General features: G+C 42.0%; 1 protein-coding gene across 5 annotated transcripts in view; it reads left to right on the plus strand.

Annotated features, from left to right (window-relative positions):
- The window catches only part of ASAP1 (ArfGAP with SH3 domain, ankyrin repeat and PH domain 1), a 141,952-nt gene that overhangs the window by 117,297 nt on the left and 3,144 nt on the right, over positions 1 to 21,511 (plus strand). For 4 of the 5 annotated variants that reach the window (XM_081918700.1, XM_081918701.1, XM_081918702.1 and 1 more), the window contains 9 exons: positions 320 to 435; positions 1,287 to 1,354; positions 1,837 to 1,944; positions 5,226 to 5,457; positions 8,714 to 8,884; positions 13,724 to 13,790; positions 15,777 to 15,835; positions 16,648 to 17,153; positions 20,986 to 21,108. In XM_081918700.1, coding sequence (XP_081774826.1) covers positions 320 to 435; positions 1,287 to 1,354; positions 1,837 to 1,944; positions 5,226 to 5,457; positions 8,714 to 8,884; positions 13,724 to 13,790; positions 15,777 to 15,835; positions 16,648 to 17,153; positions 20,986 to 21,108 — 1,450 coding nt within the window. The remainder of the gene's footprint in view (positions 1 to 319; positions 436 to 1,286; positions 1,355 to 1,836; positions 1,945 to 5,225; positions 5,458 to 8,713; positions 8,885 to 13,723; positions 13,791 to 15,776; positions 15,836 to 16,647; positions 17,154 to 20,985; positions 21,109 to 21,511) is intronic. The other variant, XM_081918704.1, reaches the window with a different exon arrangement.

Raw genomic sequence — 21,511 nt, forward strand, 5'->3', positions numbered from 1 at the left:
AAGATTGCTTACCATAGTATTTCACATTATAGAAAGCTTGTATGCTAGAGATATATTACAGATGAGATGGGGGAACAGGACGGCTTCTATTATTGAAGTACTTCAATATTGGAGTATCTTTGAGTACCCCCAAAGGGTACTCCAAGTACTGAAAGGGTCCAAAAATCTATCACTGTCTCCCCCCCCCTTGTTAAATGCTTTTGTCAATATAGAATAATATACATTCATGTGTGTGCACTTGCATGCATAGCACACAACAAACACAATGTGAATTATTTGTTATAAACCACTAATGTTGTTTTTTCCCTTTGCTTTTTAGTGGAAACCTGGATAAACAGACAGCATTGGGGAATACGGTTCTGCACTACTGCAGTATATATAATAAGCCTGAATGTTTGAAATTGCTTTTGAAGGGGAAGCCAACTATAGATATAGGTGAGCAAATCTGTAACTTCAGAATATTTTCAATACTCCATACATGTTTTAAAGGATAAAATCTTTAAACGGGGGTGTGAATAGTTCACTACCCAAGAAAAAGTGTAGCTGACCAAGGAAATTGTTTAACTTAGACACAGACTTGAAGTAATTTAAAAAAATCTTTCTCAAGTAATTAAAAAAAAAAGCCCTTGGTGCAAATCCCTTGGTGGTTCCTGATTTGCATTTTTCTCATATTTCAAATGCACCTTTGATCATTTGACTCAGTTATATTGCCTTTGATGTTAACTTGTTAAAATGAGATATTGCTTTGCTCCTGCTTTCACAGATAGTGAAAATTCAGAGTAACATTTACAATGTCAGCTTCCATTTTTTAAAACGTTCCTTCTGAGCCTTTGGACTCTCTGAAGATTCATAACTATACAGCTTTACAATTGAGAAGTAATAGTTGGGGTGTCATTGTAGTACTCCCAAAATAAAGAGCATTTCCAGGATCCAGCAAGAATAGACCACTCCAGGACCCCCATATCATTCTTTTGCTTCTAGTACTTAGCTCTCAGCTGCTAACCACTGCACATCAACATTGCTTCCAGAAGAAAAGCAATAAACCCCCTTTCATTCTGTACAACAATCTAGCTAAAACTGAATTCCTTAGTTCTGAACTGTGGTAATTTCATAAGCTTGAATTGTTCCCATTGTTCAGTGGGTTGTGCTGTTCTCCAAGATCGTTCTTGTTGTGCATATCAATAACTTGGTTTTCATATTCTATTTTTAAAATACAGAGTCCTGGGTTTTATTATATTTTTTGCAGCACTGTTTGACGTATTTAATATCATATTTCAATTTTCTAGTAAACCAAACTGGAGAGACTGCTCTGGACACAGCAAAGAGATTGAAATCTATCCAGTGTGAAGACTTGGTAAGGGGCTGGGGGGAATGCTATGTTACACAAATGGAAATGAGAGGGGAAAGGGTCTGAGAATTCCTCTAATCGTTCAGTAGAATGGTTCCATAGGTCCTATTAGTGAAGTTCTGCTCATGGGAGAGCAGGGTGGTTTTCACTAGTTGGAGAACTCTCTGTACAGCATGGGTGGGAATGGGGGTGTCAACAAAAGTTACCTCCTTGTCTCCCTTTTGTGAGTGGCAGCCTCTGCTGGCCTCCCAGACCAACTCCACTCACAGAAGGGTGACTAGCCTGTAGGCCTAGTCCAAATCACAGGGTTCTGGGTCTTTTATTTTTTGAAGCAGACTCTGAAAACAAGAATTTAGGGTTTTCTGCTTGCTGTTGATAGTCTAGAGCTTGTATAAGTCAAGCCATGGTAAAATTGCCCCTGGAAAGGACACAATTAGTCTTTCTTTAAAGAGGTAAGATTAACATTTCCAAAATGCATGTCTTTTCAGCTTTCTCAGGCCAAAGCAGGAAAGCTAAATCCACATGTACACGTAGAGTATGAGTGGAATCTTCGGCAGGAAGAAATGGATGAAAGCGATGATGACTTGGATGACAAGGTAAAGAATAGTCTTGGATCAAATTATTATACGTTGAATTTTGGGGGTGACTGCACTCTTAGTGCACCCATCATTCCGCCCTGGTCTCTGAAGTCTGAAGCTCAGTAAGAGCTGTTGCTTTGATCTAATAATTTGTCTCCGTATATTGTTTTTAAGAGGAGTTCTACTTGTTCCTCTTCTACTTTCATTAATATTGAATCACTGTTCTAATCAATTGTTCTTTACATATATAAGTAGACTGCACGTAGGCAGTTGTGTGAGAGTCTTAATATGCTTGTCTGGGAATAGATGGTTCGTGCTGCATGGAGGAGTGCAAAAGGAGGAAGTTTAGAAGCCGAGTTTGAGTCCAAAAAGGTTGCTGAAGGAATGCTAAGCTTATCCAGGTGCTGTGGAGAACGATCAACGCGTTAGAAAAGAGTAGCTATAATTGCATTAAACCAATGTTATGTAGTTGATGGATTAGTAACTGATCTTAATCTCACAAATAGATATTTTCAGTAATTTGTAAATCAGTGGTGGGGAACCTCCAGCCTGCCAGGCTTCTCTATTTGACCTACAGCATGGTGTGACCCAAACTATGCTCACCTCTTCCATTGCATGACATCATATTGTCAAGGAAGAATTGAGAGTACATTCTAAGGCACGGGTGTCAAACACAAGGCCCGCGGGCCGAATCCGGCCCGCCAGACCTCGTCATGTGGCCCGTGTAGCCGGCCGCCAGCCTTCACCTTTTATTCTCGGGTTGTTTTTTTTTTTTGGACACAAGAAAGCCGCCTCTTCAGCGCATGCGCGGCAGCCTACAAGCCGGAGAACGTCTGCCCTCTAGCGGCGTCGGCCGTTCTACACAGGAAACCTCCACTTTACATGCATTCCTACAGATACAAGCGGCCCTTTGAGGGTGACTAAACTGCTGGTGCGGCCCCCGATGAATTTGAGTTTGACACCCCTGTTCTAAGGCTATTCCTGATTCTTCCTTTGCAAGCTGCAGGTTCAAAGTTGAACAACCTGACGTCACACAACGTCAGGTGCTAGTTTGGCCATAAAGAAGCTTATAGAAGGTTTCAGACCTACAATTTTTATTCATTCATTCATTCCCTGCCCATCTGACTGGGTTTCCCCAGCCACTCTGTTTAATTCATTTATAAGAACATTTATATACCACCATCTGATTAAGAAAAATATCAAGACAGCGTACAATAAAATCATTAAGCCATCACAAAATCATAAAATATAGAACAAATGACTAACACAAAATGGGGAAATTCTCAAGCACTTGAGAGGTCTATAGACATATTGAAGATATCAGAGATCTAAGGACTGGAAGGGACTAAAACATGTACCCAGCATTCAACGAATCGTATAAAATTTGTTCTCAAATACAGAATAACTATTTAAGTAAAACTGTCGACAAGTTACTGGGACTTAGAAGCAAGCTACACAATGTGCAGACATACATAATAGAATCCTGCTGTACACTTTTCCCCTTTTATTTCTTTTTTGAAATAACGGAATGAACAAACTTTGGATCCAACCCTCAGAACAGAGAAGTGGGAGGGGAGTGCTTACCCTCCTTGTAAATTTTCTCCTTCCAATTGCTCCCTCTCCTCATGAGGATCTAAACCTACAATTTGAAACCTGCAGTAGTGGTACACAATTTGGAGTAGAAACAGCATCTCCCCCATAGGGTTCAAAATACACATTTTCCTATGGACGTTAAGCGCTATATCTCATTAGCTGCTTCTCTGACAAATTCCTCCACCAAAAGCTCTTTCTCGTCTTTTAAAAAATGTTCATGCTCCATTATATATGTTGCAAATCTATGTACAAACAAACAGAACTGCATAGTTAATAAACAGAGCTATATTTTGTCCAAGTTTAAACATTATGCTACAACTTGTTTCGCCAAGTGGTTTTAGAGAATTTCTTTTCTGCTGTTGGGAGCAGGTTTGCTCACATAATGGAAAGTATACTGCAAAGCTGTGTGTGTACATTTAACACTGACATTCTTAAGTACACAGGAGATCAATTTATACCGTGGTACCTCAGGTTGCATATGCTTCAGGTTACATATGCTTCAGGTTACAGACTCCGCTAATCCAGAAATAGTACCTCGGGTTAAGAACTTTGCTTCAGGTTGAGAACAGAAATCGTGCTCCGGCGGCGTGGCAGCAGCAGGAGGCCCCATTAGCTAAAGTGGTGCTTCAGGTTAAGAACAGTTTCAGCTTAAGAACGGACCTCCGGAACAAATTAAGTACTTAACCCGAGGTGCCACTGTATATCGTTGGGTTGCATGAACCTTTTTCAATTTCTTTCTTGGCAACTTTTTGCATGTATGTTAACAGTACAGTGGTACCTCTGGTTACAAACTTAATTCGTTCCGGAGGTCCGTTCTTAACCTGAAACCGTTTTTAACCTGAGGTACCACTTTAGCTAATGGGGCCTCCCGCTGCCACTGGTACGTGATTTCTGTTCTCATTCTGAGGTAAAATTCTTAACCCAAGGTACTACTTCCAGGTTAGCGGAGTCTGTAACCCGAGGTGTTTGTAACCCGAGGTACTGCTATATTCATATATTTCTAAAACAGACAAACAAAGAGGGAACCATATTGGTCCTTATGAAAAACCCCAAAATTCACATTAGGGACCAACCAAAATTACATAAAATAATGAGCAGGCTTTCTGGCACTCCATAATTCTTGTTAGGTTGGATATTAAAAAAAGCAGGAGGTGGGAAGATGAGTGAGGTGATATCCAGAAGTATAAAAAGTACAAAATAAGGCTGAATGTTGTGACCATGAGGTCTGCATTTAGTCACCTAATTGAGATTGGGAACTGATTGAATTAATCTCTGCTAGGTGCCAAAGGTATCAGGTTACACCTAATATTCTGGGATAAAGAAGCAGTGGCAGATCCCCCTTTCTTCTTTTTTCTTTTTGAACAGATCACCATTTTTGAAAACATAAAGGCCTACTGTTACCCACATCTGTCTCAGGCCTTAAGCGAAAGACAGTTTCCTGGTTAGACAGAAAGCCCGAAGTAAAGAGAAACATGGCAGTCCGTATATTAGTGAAGCTGGAGATTGATTTTGGGTTGTCTGCTAGGTAAGAGTCAACTGAAGCCAAATTGTATAGTGCCGCCTACTGGTCAGAGGGATTGCAAAGTCTGAGACGCACAGATATATGTTTGTGTAATAGTTCTTTCTCTTTCATCAGCATTACCCTTTAAAAAAACAAACAACTGGATGGTGCACAATTATAATGAGTCTATTAAATTTTCCCACAGCCTAGTCCGATAAAGAAGGAGCGTTCCCCAAGACCCCAGAGCTTTTGTCACTCCTCCAGTACTTCTCCCCAAGACAAAATGGCTCTCCCCGGTCTTAGCACGCCAAGGGACAAACAGCGACTCTCCTATGGAGCCTTCCCCAATCAGATTTTTGTCTCCGCAAGCATAGACTCCGCAACTTCTCCGACAGGAGTAGATGCCCCTCCACTCCCTCCTAGAAATGCTGGTAAAGGTATGTTATTCAATACCAAACACTTGTTGTAAAACTTTTGTGGTTAACTGGGATTTTCCTTTTTTGAAATGTTTTCAGGGTTTATCATTTTCTTTCATAAATGGACAATAATACTTTGAAGGCTATTATAAACCTCTTTTGTTAAAGCACCAAGTATCCAGCAGTGCTCATGTGCTTGCTTAACTTTTAAGAAACAGTTCCTTGAGTAAGGTTTGGTTAATGCTCATTCTGCTCACAGTTCTAATGCTAAATTTACTAAGTCTTGACGAGATAAGTACATCAGACTCTCCATCAGATCACCCCACCTAATCCAGACCATGGTGGAAACAACCAAGAAAAATATTCTATTTCTAGTAGAGCAATGATGAGCAGGTAACCAAGCGGTTCTCCAGAAAGTTAGAACAAAACTAGGACTGAACTGAAAGGGAGAAGGTGACTTTTTGCAAAAGGTTTTAGCTAAATTAAAGCTTTCCTTGCCCATGGTGCTCTGTCGCTACATTCTGGTGATTTTTCAGTGCTTTGAAGGGGGTGGGGTATGCAGGAATTAACCTATTTCAGGATTCCCTCCAATGACATCTGTGGATATTCAAATCTCCTTGGCTATGTGGTATTGAGGCATCATTCTTTCTACTACATAATCCTCAGTTGGCTGGGATCAGCCACATGACTGATTCGGAGCACATTTTTGCAAAGAGTTTCTTCACTAGCTATTTTCTTGAGTCTGGAGAAATATCACCCACTGGAGCCTGTATCTACCAAAGCAGATGCTTTGCTGCTTTAAGTTGTCAAACATCTTTGGAGCTATGGCACCAAACCAGTTGGCATGGTTTGACTAAAGCTGCAATCCTATACACAGTTTGCTTGAAGGGAGCCCCATTAATCTCTGTTGGGCTTCATCCAGAGTCATTTTGCACAGAAGTATTACTAGGCATGTAAGAAGGTTTATATGAATTATTGTTGTAATCTTCATCCACCTCTACTTGTGTAGACATTGGATTCTATGCTGTTTTGTGTGTTGCACTATTTATTCAAGCTAAATTTGACTTCAGTGTTCCCTAATTGAAATTTGAATCTGCTGTGGTACCCATGGCGTGCACTTGCCTCCTAAATGTGTATGCAGCTGTTTAGTTTGCAGTGCAACTTAAGGAGCAGCTTGTGTTTGCGATAAATATTAGGTTTGTCTAACTGTACTTGCACCTGTTTTCTCTGGATAATGATAGACCCTTAGACTGTTACGATAGATTTCTCCATTCTTTCTGAGGTGGTGCAACTTTTAAAATGAATATTTTCCCATTTTCACTCTATATTCAGGTAGATTGCAAGGTAGATAATGAGATAAACAATAATATAAGCAATACAGAATTAGAACAATGACTAACATAATATACCTTTGCAATGATAATCCCTGACCTTGTGCAGGATGTCACAGTGCAGTGGGACCTTGGTTTTCGAACGTAATCAGTTCCGGAAGACCGTTCAACTTCCGAAATATTTGAAAATCGAGGATCAATGGGCAGTCAGCAAAATCCACTTAAAAAAATGAAAAAAACACACAGCAGAAGCCGTTCAACTTCCAAGGCGCATTTGAAAACAGAAGCAATTACTTCCTGGTTTTTGGCATTCTGGTCCCAAACCATTCAGCTTCCGAGACGCTCAAAAACTGAGGTTCCACTGTGTTGTTACATAGTCAAGTGTCTGCATCTTGTTTGTTTTGATTCAAAACAAGCTAAAACATGGTGTACTTTTAATAAAAGCCATCTTCTAATTTCTTCTAAGATTCAGTGCACTTATTGGTATCATCTACTTTGTTTTCAAATGTATGCTTTGTAGTAGTAATAATAGTATGTATACTGCTATTTCACTTTATTCCACATTTACCAATGAGAATTTTTAATAAACCAAGGCGATTTTTGTCTCTCAGAATTTCAGCATCTTTTACTGCTAATCTGTCATTAGAGCATAACATCCACTTCATTTCTTATATGGCATTGATCTTATATGACAGCATAACGAGGCAGTAGATTCTCTCTCTTTTTAACATTTTAATGACAAATTGCATTTATGTAATGTTAAGCACTTCACAGTGTTATTGTAATCTATAAAACAATCTAGTACATTTGCTATTATCCGTATTACCACCAAATTAGTCTTTTAGCTATGTTTCTTATTTATTTGTTATGGTGTCTATATAGGACACCCAATAAAACTTATGTTTAACATGCTTTTAAGGTTTAATGTTAAAATAGATGGAAGCAAAATTATTGTAATTTAGATACGCAAGTTTGAACCATGATCTCTTTTATGTATGAATGCCTAAACACACAATGCATTAGCAATGGTAGGGATCTGCTGTACAGAAAGCCACCAAAGACAGTACAGGAAGCCTGCAACTTACGCACATTTAACTTGTGTGCATTCAGCTTTACATGCATGGCAAAAGAAATAAAAAAAGATTAAAAGGGGCATAAAGTAGGCTGAGTTCCTCTTCAACCAGGCCTTTGGCTTATTAATATTCTACGACCTTTTAAGTGTATTGGGTGGGGACCTATTGTTCTGTTCAGTTTTAACTATTTATTTTGTTCTTTTATACTGTATTTTTATCTTGTAAACTGCCCTCAGATCCTCGGATGAAGGGCAATATATAAAATTAATTTTAAAAAATGAATAAAATTACTTTGGCAAGCCCACCCGCCATTGAACCTAGTGAGTATTAACTAGACACAATTTTGGCTTTAGGCTCAATCCCTGGAATGTACCCCTTGCCTAGGTTGTTGGCTTAATGTATCTGCTTTCAGTGGTGCATGCTTTAGCAGAAAGTAACTTCCAATCCACATCTGTTCTTTTCCTCCTTATCTTCCTTATTATTATAGATAATAATTTAAAATAGATAATAATAGATTTATTTTAAAATAGATAATAATTAAGTAATTTAAGCATTGTCTGCTGTGACTAAATATTAAACTGAAATTCCTTTAGGGTGCCTTCTCTCTGATATGCCAAGTGTGTGTGTGTGTGTGTGTGTGTGTGTGTGTGTACGTGTACCGTTCCAGTCAAAATACCTACATGGCCAGAAAGGCTTAGAGTGTAATAAGAGTGTTGTTAAAGTTTGGAATTGCTTATTGTTGCTTTTCAGTCCTTTGTTTTAATGTGGTCTGGTGCTTTTTTGTTTTGTTTTGTTTTTTGGTAGTTCCTTTTGTGCTGTTCTAGTGCTAACCCTTCTGTGTGTTAGTAAAAGGCTGTTTGTTTGATTTTACAGGTCCGCCTGGCCCTCCTTCAACCCTTCCTTTAAGCACTCAAACCACTAGTGGCAGCTCCACTCTGTCTAAGAAGAGGCCCCCTCCCCCACCCCCTGGACACAAAAGAACCCTCTCTGACCCACCAAGCCCACTACCTCATGGACCCCAGAATAAGGGCCAAATTCCTTGGGGTGAGTTTTAAAACACTTAAGACAACACTCGGTTGAGAGGGAGATGCTCACATTGGTGCAGTTCAGACATCACACTGAACCTTGGTTCAGGAAGGCTATCCAAGATTCAGCGGAATGTTGGAATTGGGGGGAAAAACATAATTTACAATTGGCCGGCAAAATTGGTTGTTACAGGGTTAGTGCAAAACCATGGCTGAGTGTGAGGTATGAATCAAAGCAGTCGCTGCTAATTATAATTGAATCTCTCCAGCTGATAAGCTTTCTGTGACTTTTCCTGTGTTGTTCTGAAGGCTCATAGCTACCTTAAAAAGGTAAAGGGACCCCTGACCATTAGGTCCAGTCGTGGCCGACTCTGGGGTTGTGGCGCTCATCTCACTTTATTGGCCGAGGGAGCCGGCATACAGCTTCCGGGTCATGTGGCCAGCATGACTAAGCCGCTTCTGGTGAACCAGAGCAGTGCATGGAAATGCCAGTTACCTTCCTGCCAGAGCGGTACCTATTTATCTACTTGCACTTTGGCGTGCTTTCGAACTGCTAGGTTGGCAGGAGCAGGGACTGAGCAACGGGAGCTCACCTTGTTGTGGGGATTCAAACCACCGACCTTCCAATCTGCAAGTCCTAGGCTCTGTGGTTTAACCCACAGTGCCACCCGCGTCCCCATAGCTACCTTTTTTAATTCTATTGGTGACAACGTGCAGAAGTAGCTAACACAGTTACCAAACATGTTGAGCTGGGTTCAGCTAAACTGTTGTGCTATTGGGAACCCACTCAACAAGTCTCCATAGCTCAATGGGGCTTATCTCCCCCCCCCCCGTGCTATTGGGAACCCCACTCAACAAGTCTCCATAGCTCAATGGGGCTTATCTCTCCCCTCCCCCCCCCCCCCGGTGCCCCTACAGAATTGCCATTGTGGATCAGGAGACACCCACCCACCAACCAACCATGAATTGCATGTAGGGGGGATAGAGGGAAGATAATTAATTCCATCTGGCATCCGCTGATGGAACATTCATAATAGGGCAGTTAATTATTTCCAATATTTGTTAGTACAGTTCTGTTTAGATTGATAGGAAGGTCCTCTGGGGCAGAAAGAGGGAAATCAAACCAGTTTATGCAGAGCTTAAGGTGTTTGCTTGAAACTACAAAAGCACACCCTTCATAAGATTTTAAAGCTGCTGCTGTCCCTAGGCTACCATGTTGCCTTGTACTCTGCTGAAAACATTCTAGCCTCCATAGTCAGTACTTTACACTGCTAAAGTGCAGTAATTAAAGCAGAATTTTTTTCTGTGTCTGGCAAAGTATATTTCAGGTTTTTCTAAGATTCTCCTTTACTATCATGCAGTCCTGTACATGTCTACTCAAAAGTAAGTCCCATTGAGTGCTTGCTCCCAGGTAAGTGTGTATAGGATTGCAGCCTAAATTACTTTGCCACTGGCTTTGTTTGCATATCACAGTAAGCCACAGTCAGTGGCTTACTGTGAGCATACAGATGGCTCATGCTTTACTCCTCCCCTAGTGGGGCCAACAAACCACAATCCCTAACTTGGCATTGTGCTTTATTTTGCACCAGATAAACTATAGAGTGAAGACAATGCTACATTTTAGCTTGCCAGTTATGGTTCTGGTGTAATGCTATGTCAAGGATCATGGGTTGCTGCTTTCCCTTGTGCTAGGGAAAGAGCGAAGAAAGAGTGGGTTCATTTTCCTGGCAAACCATTAACTATGGTTTACCATGATGCACAAACTGGTCTTGTGTGACATTTCTATACATCAGGTTTGCCTGACAAGTATATTTTCAAAGCCCTCGACTTTAGTTCTGAACGTGTTCTAAGGAATTACTTGACCTATATTTTCAAATATGATGATGGATTTTGACTGCAATGGCAAAAAGCTTTAATCTGAAAAAGTCTACAGTTTGATTTGTACTCAGCCTTTAGGAAAAACGTATGAGATTTGTACGGTTTTCTTTGGGACTTGATTTATGTCCCCCCCCCCCAAAAAAAAAACCACAATCCAAGAACAGTTGAATAAGCGGGAAATAGGTGTGTCAGTTTATAGATCAAAATTCCCATCAACTGTAAGTGGGTGAGCATAGTTACAGGGTTGTTACAAGTCACAGTGACTTGTCATTTTAGGAAGTGAAACTTTATTTTTGCGAATTTCTTCAGTGAGGAGGTTTTTCTATGCAATTTTACACGCAATTGACTTACCAAGCAAAACTAAACTACATTAATTTAATCCTTTTAGCTCCCCTGAATTTTGGAATTTGAAAGTCAAAAAATTCAGCAGGCCCTGTCACGTCCATGTAAACAAGTGAAATTCAGGAATAGGGGAAAATGTTTCTGGCCATACAAAATAGCATTTTGTAAAGGTACTTTTCCTCAGACAAACTATAAGCTGTAACAAGCTTTGTGTAATGTCTGGAGAAAGCTAAACCATGAGCCCAGACGATCCTTCAGTTCAGCACAGTAGCAGAACACCTGGTGACGAGCAAGGCAGTTGCGATCCCCTCTCTGGGAGTCCACATGCTTGTTCACTCTAAGCCACAGTTTGGGTTAGTGTTACATGCAAACAAGGACTGTGGCAGAGCTAACAACAAATGCATTATTCTTTGGGGCTCCCTTTCTAGCTGACATAGCCAGTAGTGGGTTGTGCACTTGTTTTTTTGTTTTGAAAAGTTAATTAGCTGTTGCATGACAAAGGGAAGGCCTATGCTTAGTTAACTGCCCTTTATTCACTAAATTTATTTATGTGTTTGCATCCATGTGCTGCTTGTAAGTATAAATCTTTGGCTTGCATCTCTGGCTTGTGTCACCTCCAGACTGAGACAACAAAGATTCTTGTGACACGTTTAATACTAACAAATATATTGTGGCAGAAAACCATCCTGATTTCGTTTAAGTGGTTTTGTTGTTGTTGTTGTTGCTGCAACAGTCTATAACATTCTCCGAAATTTCTAGATAAAACAGAGATGGCAACTGTTGATTAAACTGTAACAGAACTATAATTTTTGGGAGATAACTGGGCAACACATAACTCGGCAACAGATGAGTAAGTGAGGCTTTGAGAAGGAAGTGCGAGGGCTCTGACAGGGTCCTATATTCCTCTCACCTCCTTTCCAAAGCCTAGCTAGTGCTTTCCCAGTTGTGGAAGGGAGGTAGGAGGACTCTAGGACCTGCCAGAACCTCACACCTTCTTCCCCAAGCCTGGTGCCTTTCTTATCTTTGCCTACCTGCCCCACCCCACCCCAGCAACAAGGCAGTGTGCAGTCCACAGGTTCCGTGTAGAAGTACACTTGCAGGCCCACATGGTATGAAAAGTTAGACCGCCTTGATCTAGAACAGGCATAGGCAAACTCGGCCCTCCAGATGTTTTGGGACTACAATTCCCATCATCTCTGACCGCTGGTCCTGCTAGCTAGGGATCATGGGAGTTGTAGGCCCCAAACATCTGTAGGACTGAGTTTGCGTATGCCTGATCTAGAACAATAAGAACCTTTCTAGCTATAAAAAGCCTTGGAGTTGACTGCACTCCCAGTTGTGTCCTTTAGAGGGTAGACGAGAACAGGATAATCAAAATAAGGCTTCTTAAACTGGAGGGGATGGGTGGGGACAAAGGAACAAGAGTTACTTCTAAGTGGGGGCCTTGCCCCACTATTTGCAACATACCCTTGTCCTCTCCATGGAGAGGCTTGTACCTTCCTCTTGGATCTCCAGATTTCCAGAACTTTTGGCTTTTCTCCTTGCTTGGGTGGCCACTAAAGGTGGTCTGTTGTCTTCTGCTCCTCCTCACTGTGAAGCAAACCACATGCTAAATCACATTTTGGCTGCCCCCATCCAACCTTTGCTTGCTGTTCTGGCCAAAGGTTTTGATTTCTCAGCTGGGAAGAGTGTTGTCTCAAAGAAGAGTTCTTTCCTTGGGCTGCCTCAGGCAAGAGGGCATCTAGGCACAATTCAGGCAGCAACTCATTCACCCATCATACCAGCCCTTTTCTTTGCCTAGAATGTGGTTTCCTTTTATACTGTCAATTTAACTCTCTGAGGACCAGTTCACACACAAGCTCTGTGCCTCCATTCTAAGCGATTGCCATTTGTATGAATAGGGCCTTAAACGTATTAAATTCTTCACTTGGGTTCTTAGGGCTGAATTGCACACATTTTCAGGAAGGTTATTTGCATTTCTTCATTCGCATCACTAGATTAATTGTTATCAACAAATTCAACCTCTCTGGGAGAAATTAATTCCCAGTTTGTGCTGAAAGAAGGTGATAAAAAGAAGCAGGGTGCGTTTTTGGTATCAGAATGTGAAACCTCAGCAATATAGCTAGTGCCCTACAATAGTAAATTACAGTGCTACCTTCAGCTTCCTTTCTCATTTTGGTGTAAACAGTTGGGTGAGTTTTTTTAAAAAATATATATTACAGAAATAGGAAGTTCTGCATATGGACTGAAGTGTTAACAATTTTTCAAAAGAGAAAATGCCTCAGATCACAAAGTTTTAACTCTTGCCTAACTTCTTTCATAGCACCTTGGCCACAAACACATGCATAACGCACAAACACAGTACAATGCACTTCCTGTACAAACATGCTATTATAGTATAATTCTTTTAAATACTTTCCCTTACTAGCAGACGGACTTAAATTGCTTAAAATTAACACTGCATGGGAGGCCATATTCTAGATTATAAATGCCTTTTCTGGCCTTAAATCACTATGCATTAAAAAAGGTAGCGGTGAGATCCTATAGCTTCTACTTGAAAAGTCTTTGCATTATTTATGATATCTGCTACTTCATCCTATTTAAAATCAAAAAACATATTTAATGTTTTAATCCACAGGTAATGATTTGGGTCCTCCAGCCACGAAGACTGCAAACAAGTTTGAGGGGATGTCTCAACAATCAGGGTAAAAAAAATTTATATTTCCTGTTTGTTCACTGAGGCCAAACAATGATATTAATCCAGATAATTGATTTTTGTGAGTCAGTAGAAAATTGTTCCTTTTTTTAAAAAAAAACATATTTATAGTTGAACTCAACTTGTTTACATTTCACCTTCTCTTTTCTTTTTAATGGCTTTTGCTAGGCGTGCCAGCAGGGTTTGTAATGTAAAAGCCAGTATCATGTTTTCTTCCGACAAGTCTGTGATACAGCCCCACGTGCAATGCACTTCTAGCCACTCTTATCTAAAAAAAGAAGAAGATGTTAACAGAGCTAGAAGAGCTGTCAATAGAAGGAGGCCTGATTTCAGAAAGGACCTTGTTGACATCACGAAAAGCCTTTTCTGGCACATGTTCACATGGCTTTCGTGACCCATGATATAAAAGCCTAAAGCACCAGTGAACTTGGAGGTTTTCGTCTTTAAAAAAATCTTATTTTAAAAGCTATTGCAGCACAGCTTTGAGGAAATAGGCTATACAGACATCTCCTCTCCACTCCAGAAAAGGGCAATGCAGTGCTTTCATGTGCTTAAACTAGCACTGTTTCAAAACCTTTGGAGCAAATTTCAAATGTCGCATTTAGTAGGAAATAAGTCCTGGAAATGTGGCAATCAGTGCAAATCTTCAAACATGTCAGGTACAAGAGATCATAATGTGGCATACAGTGGTGCCCCGCAAGACGAATGCCTCGCAAGACGAAAAACCCGCAAGACGAAAGGGTTTTTCGGTTTTTGCGGCGCTTCGCTAGACGATTTTCCCTATGGGCTTGCATCGCAAGACGAAAGCCCATAGGGAAATCTCGGGGACCTTTTTTTAACTGCTGGCGGTGGGGAGCAAAGCCTTTTCCCCCCCCTCCGGACTTCAGAAGAGGTCCAGGAAGGCCGGCGGGGGCGAAAGGCTTTGCTCCCCACCGCCAGCATTTTAAAAGCGGTCCGGGATAGCAGGGAAGCGCTTCCCGCTATCCCGGATGGCTTTTGAAGGAAGGCGGGGGGGAGCAAAGACTTTTGCCCCCCGCCCGCCTTGGGAAGAGGTCCTCTTCCCAAGGCGGGCGGGGGGCAAAAGTCTTTGCTCCCCCCTGCCTGCCTAACCGGGGGCTTTTAAATCGCCCCGGGACAGCTGAGAATTCCTCCGCTGTTCCGGGGCGATTTTAAAATGCTGGCGGGCGGCAGCGAAGCCTTCGCTGCCGCCCGCCAGCATTTTAAGATCGCCCCGACAGCGGAAAAGTCTTCCGCTGTCCGTGGGCGATCTTAAAATGCTGGCGGGCGGCAGCGAAGGTTTCGCTGCCGCCCACCAGCATTTTAAAAGCCCCCAGGACTGTCCCGGGAAGGCAGGCGGGGGGGGAAGCAAAGACTTTCGCCCCCGCCAGCCTTCAGAAGAGGTCGGGGAACAGACTGTCCCCAGACCTGGTCTGAAGGCGGTTTGGTTTCCATAGGAACGCATTAATTGATTTTTAATGCATTCCTATGGGAAACCGTGCTTCGCAAGACGAAAAACTCGCAAGACGAAAAGACTTGCGGAACGAATTAATTTCGTCTTGCGAGGCACCACTGTATATATATATTCTTAGTTTTTAATAATATCCTTGAGTTGATCATCCAGTGCTGAAATAATTCAGAATTCAAAGAACCAACATCTCCCCTGCCCTAGTTCATGATTCTTTTTCAGTTCTGTTTTGACTTCTGATTTCTGTTCCAGTGGTGTCCTATCTGAACAGGTCAATATCCATACTCTTTCAGTAGCCTACTTCAAAAATAAGCTTAGAATAATAGAATCCTTATATACAAACATTGTTATATTTGAGTAAAGGAAGCCCACAGTCAACACCCCTGTGAGGTTTTGAGTCTGTTCTGTGGAAAGTGTTTGTGCTGCTAACGTTGATGCCTGGTACTCTAAAAAGGAGGCATTTGGGTATTTCATTATAAAGATGTAAACCATTATGTATTTGTTCATCAGCACTGGGACTGCTAAGACTGCACTGGGTCCAAGAGTTCTTCCAAAACTACCTCAAAAAGGTAAGTATATCTCTGAGCATGAATGCATACAGAGCTATGTTATATTAAATCAGATCATTGAACCACTACTGTTCTGGTTTACTGTTTACTGGCTGGGGGTCTCTGAAATCTCAAGTATAGATTTTCCCCAGGTCGGTCTCTTCCTCTCTTGCCTTACTCACAGCACGTTTGTAGTAATATTGTGAAGAGTTGTTTGAACAATATAAAGTTTCAGTATAAGAAACCTGTCTAATCCTGGGGTGCTTTGTAGGTTTGAAGACATAGGAGTGGCAAGAACTAAGAATATAGCTGCTGCAGTACTCTGTTTTACAAATGTCTCTTAGACTATAACAGGGATGGGGAATTTCAGGATCAGGGCCAAGTGCACACTTCCACATCTCTCTGTTTTATTTATTTAATTCCAATTATGAACCCCCACAAAATGTCTCAAAGCAATTTCATGGTAAAAACAACAACAGAGATAATGAAAAATAAATGCATATATTCAAATGGAAAGTATTTCGTATGTGAAAACAGTTTGAAGGCAGACTGGGATCAATATATCCACTTAAGAGGCTGGTTGAAAAAGGAAGGTCTTCAATGGGTGCCAGAAAGGCAATAGAGATAGTGCCTGTCTGATAAGTAGAGTGAGGCATTTCCAAAGGGTTAGTGCTAAAATTCCTATATAAATATCCTATACTGTTGAGCAGAGTGATTGCGTATAAAAGTATAGGACCTTGTACACCGGAGTGTGTGGAACTTTTATCTGTTGCAAATGGAGAAATAGCAACCCATTCTGAAATTTATTTCACTGTGATTCCTTTCTGTTTCAGTGGCACTAAGAAAAATAGAGACGATTCACCTTCCTTCAATAGACAAGCCCAGTCAACAATCGGAAACCTTTCAGAAGTCCATTTCACTTTGTATTGATCTGCCACAGAAACCACAACCTGGAGATTTGCCCCCAAAGCCTCAACCCATGGAACTACCCCAGAAACCTCAGATTGGAGATTTGCCCCCCAAGCCAGGAGAATTACCCCCCAAGCCCCAGTTAGGAGACCTGCCACCAAAACCACAGCTCTCAGACTTGCCTCCGAAGCCGCAAATGAAGGACCTTCCTCCCAAGCCTCAGCTAGGAGATGCTTTGGCGAAAACTCCTGTTGGAGAAATGTCACCGAAGCCTCAGCCCTCGGAGGCAAATCAAAAGTCTCATTCTGTGGATCTTTCTCCAAAGGTACAATCGAAAGAGGCCGTCCAAAAGCAAGCATCTGAAGACTCCAATGATGTAACCCATGCACTGCCAGAGACCCCAGTGCCACTTCCTAGAAAAATTAACGTGGTGAGTAGATAGATGGTTTGTTCTCTTATAAGGCAGCGAGGGTTTGTTGATTCTGGCAACCCTGCTTTGGGGTGTGCAGAGTTCTGTGCAGAAAATAACACCGGGGGAATTCGAGGTACATAGCGAAGCTGCTTGAAGAAAACAGCTTCCCTGGTGCATTTTGCGCCCCATGCCAATACCTTTCTGTTGCTTCTTGGCTGACTTTAATCACTTGCTGCACAGTCACAATCATCTATTTAAAAACAGCCTAGCTAATAAAGTATGACTAACATAGGCAATTTGAGAACAAAAAATTGCTCTCTTCTCATGATTACTTGAATGCCATTTTTGGGACATGTGCAAATGAAGTGTCCGGTGCCCCATCAAATCCTGTTTTGTGGAATCAGCCTGATTATGTGGACAAGGTGCTTGCAGTAACTTAACCATGCGCTCTTTATCCTTGCCCATCAAGGCTGCTTCAAGCTAGCCAAGGGGAATTGACTGAGCGTGGTCCAGTCTGTGATCAGTGAGTCGCAGAGCAAGCAAGTGGTGCTTGCTGCCCTTAAAGGGATGATAAGTGTGTCCTTTACTTGACCTTGAGGTTTACAATAACTACCACCCGGTCACAGATACTTGGAGAGTATTGGAAGGCACCATTGGAGGTTAACAGTTATCTAGCCTAGGGGAGGGGTATCTTTTTCAGTTTGAAGGCTGCAGTCCTTATATGCAAGCTTCTGGGGAATACATAGCAGCATGGGCGGGGCCAGATGGAGCATTGAATGTAAAATTGACCCTTGTACAGTAGGTTGATTTCTACACATACTCACACACCCCTCTATATCCCCCATCTTAAAATCAGAGTGCAGGGAGATGTACCAGCCTGACAAAACAGTCAGGAAGGGGGTAAGTAAAGCTAGAGAGTCCCATTGTTATTATTATTATTATTATTATTATTATTATTATTATTATTATTACCACCCCGCCCATCTGGCTAGGTTTCCTAGTGGCTTCCAACAAAAGATTAAAAATACATTAAAACATCAAGCATTAAAAACTTCCCTAAACAGGGCTGCCTTCAGATGTCTTCTAAAAGTCAGATAGTTGTTTATCTCCTTGACATTGGATGGCCCTCTGCCTGGTTCCCTGTAGCTTCACTTCTCACAGTGAGGGAACCACGAGAAGGCCCTCAGCGCTGGACCTCAGTGTCCAGGCTGAACAATGGGGGTGGAGACACTCCTTCAGGTATACTGGGCCTAGGCCATTTAGGGCTTTAAAGGTCAGCACCAACGCTTTGAATTATGCTCGGAAACGTACTGGGAGCCAATGTAAGTCTTTCAAGTGTTATGTGGTCTCGGCAGCCACTCCCAGTCACCGGTCTAGCTGCTGCATTCTGGATTAGTAGCCAGGCAGACAGGTTGGAGGACTGTGAAAATTGAAAAATAAATTTCATCTAAGTTTCCAAAGTGTAAAGAAAGTACTGGGAGATAAACCTGTTACGAAAAAGGAGCAGTGCAGCGAGCAGCAGGTGGCTGGAAAGCCAAACAGGGTGTTGATGTTTGTGGCTGTACCGTGGGAAAAGGGGGCAGTCCATTCACTGTACTGAGCACCGGATGTTAGCTCAGTGTGTCATCTGACCTGTACTGGAAGTACATGGGTGGAGTCTACTCTCTCTGCTGTTGGTGTTAAGAGAGTGCAGACATGTTTCTCTGTACTGCTGCAAAAGACAGAAATAAAGGCATGTAAATACATTTCTGTCTGTCTCTTTCCCCTCCCTGGGGATGGCAGGGAGGAGAGGGAAGGAGTGGTGTGTTCTTCTCATGTTTGAGGAGGATCGCCGATAGAGGCCTCGCCTGTTTCCTGCTGGGAGTCGCAGATGGGGAGGTCAACAAGGAAATCAGCCAGGTGCCTGGAGAGTGGCACATTCCTCTGACAAGGCTTGATTTCAACAAAACCTGGCTCCTTTATCCCTATAAAAATGCAGTGCAGGCGGTTACCATTTTTGGTGCGTCCGGTTGATGCGCAACCGCCAATGCGCGGCTCCTTTTGGAGCCAGAAGAGGGAGGAGTGGGGGCAGGACAGGGGGTGGGGCAGATTTTTGCATGCTCCACCAATGCATGCTTTGAGCAGAAATGCAACCCCTGTAGAAACGGGGTGCTGGACTAATATTTCAATTGAGCCACTTTCACAAAGGCAAACTCACAAGTGCCAAGGTTGCCTGGTAAATTGTCTTTATATAACTGCCAGTGGCAAAGCATTGAAAAATGTTCCCTTCTATCTAGGAATGTATAATGCTGCTAGATAGATTTTGTTGCCCTTACTATGTTCTGGCTTTCTGGGGTTATTTTTTTTTGCGTGTCTTGAGATGTGTTAGTTTTTATTTAGGGTGAGATCCAATAAGCACAATCAGGTGTCTGTTTCTGCAATAGGGCTTCTTCTTCCTCTCCTGCCCATATATGGAGCAGATTTTGTAGGGTGTGTGGGAGGCTGGAGGGCAGAGAAAAGAATCCCCCAGTTCCATTGTGCAAGTGGAAATTCTGTTGGGCAGAATCATTGGATTTGGCAGGAGTTGTTTTAATGGTTGGGCTATTGTGAGTGAGGGTTGTTCCTTTTGTTTTTCCCCAAATCATTCATGATTCGTGAGCAGATCAGTTGAAGGGGAAAGTGGGATAGAAATTTCAGTGTAAATAAAATCTATATATGCAACTGGGTTGGCCAACCTCTTCAGCCTGGCAGCCCTCTCTTTGCTGCCACAACATTATGCTAGTGAGCTACTCAGCCAGAAAATAAGAAATTGGTCCTAAATCTCTTAATAGGCTCTCTGGATAATGGCCATAAAGGTTTTAGTTGATATTTATTATAGACTCTCTATCCTCTTGCTCTGATAACTGCAAGGGTAATGTATCTGCACATCTTGGTGAGCTGCACATGTCAGGAATGGGACTTTAGGAATAAATACTGTTGGCTGGGATCCAAGCGGCATGGCGTGTTTTTGCACCAGATCCTCTCTTCCATTTGTCTTTTAGAACGTAAGCCTGGTGGCAGGGGCTGCCTCCTTTGTTCTTACGTAAGCTGTTCTGGGAGCCTTTTCAGGTGTAGAGTAGGGTATAAAATACAGTCATACCTCGGGTTACAGACACTTCGGACTGTGCGATTTCGGGTTGTACGCCATGCCGAACCTGGAAGTGCCGGAATTTGTTACTTCCAGGTTTCGTCGCATGCGCAGAAGCACCAAATCACGACCCGCGCCTGCACAGGCACGGCGCTGCGGGTTGCGAACGTGCTTCCTGCATGGATCACGTTTGCAACCCGAGCGTTCACTGTACAAAAAAAATGTAACAAAAAATAACCCAATCACATATGTATGCGTTGTGCATCCCATGGATGTTGCTGGATCACACCTTCCATCGTCCCTGATCACTGACTGTGCTGGCTGAGGCTGACTGGAGTTTGAGTCCAGCAACACCTGGAGGGTCACAAGTTCTCCATCCCTTCAGAAACACCTGGGGAAATAAAAATGCATTCACCTAATGCCTCAAAGACAAATGGTGTATTCCCTGCTGCAGCCTTGCTGGGTACACCTGCATCTTCTTCTGTAATTCACTGTACATCAGGACCTTTGTTTCTGTGGGTAGCTTTCAAAATCCAGTGTGTGTGTTGTTGTTTTTTTAATTGAAAACGTTAAATTACCCAACACATACATGACAGTTTTTGAGGGCTTTAGGCCTCTGTTGGTTTAAAGTATTTGAAATGTTTAAACATATTGTAGCATTCAGTGTTTTTGCTGTTACGTTAAAATTTTGTTCTGTAGTTGGTATTTTCCTGCCTTTTAGCTATAATGTGATTTACGTTTTAGGGAAAGAACAAAGTTAGGCGAGTGAAGACAATCTATGATTGCCAGGCAGATAATGATGATGAGCTTACATTTGTTGAAGGAGAAGTTATCATTGTGACAGGTGAAGAGGACCAAGAGTGGTGGGTATGTACCTTCCTGCTTTGAAAAACCAAATCCAGTTTTATTAAGTGGTTACAGGTCTGTGAAAAGCAAAATAACACCCAAGATCATACTGTTTCTAACATTAAATTAAATTAATCTTCCACCACACAACTCAGGCATTGCCTAACACTTCTTTAAATGGTGCGGCAATATAGTTTTAGCATGCATTGTGTTACTAATTGCATTTTAAACCTTGCTTATAACTGCTAGTCTTTTTCTGTAATTAAAGTATCAAGCACAGTTCCATTAAAGAAGAGTGCACATTTTGCCACAGATTTAAGTGGGGAATGGACTGAACCCAAGTGACCTGCTCCTACACAAGGGGTAGTCAGAAAGTGGGTTAGACTCAGGTACAAGATTCCTTACAGCAGAGCAGCTGCATAGG

The sequence above is a fragment of the Podarcis melisellensis genome (genome assembly GCF_964234715.1).
Source record: "Podarcis melisellensis genome assembly, chromosome: 7".
In the NCBI taxonomy this organism is placed as follows: Eukaryota; Metazoa; Chordata; class Lepidosauria; order Squamata; family Lacertidae; genus Podarcis; species Podarcis melisellensis.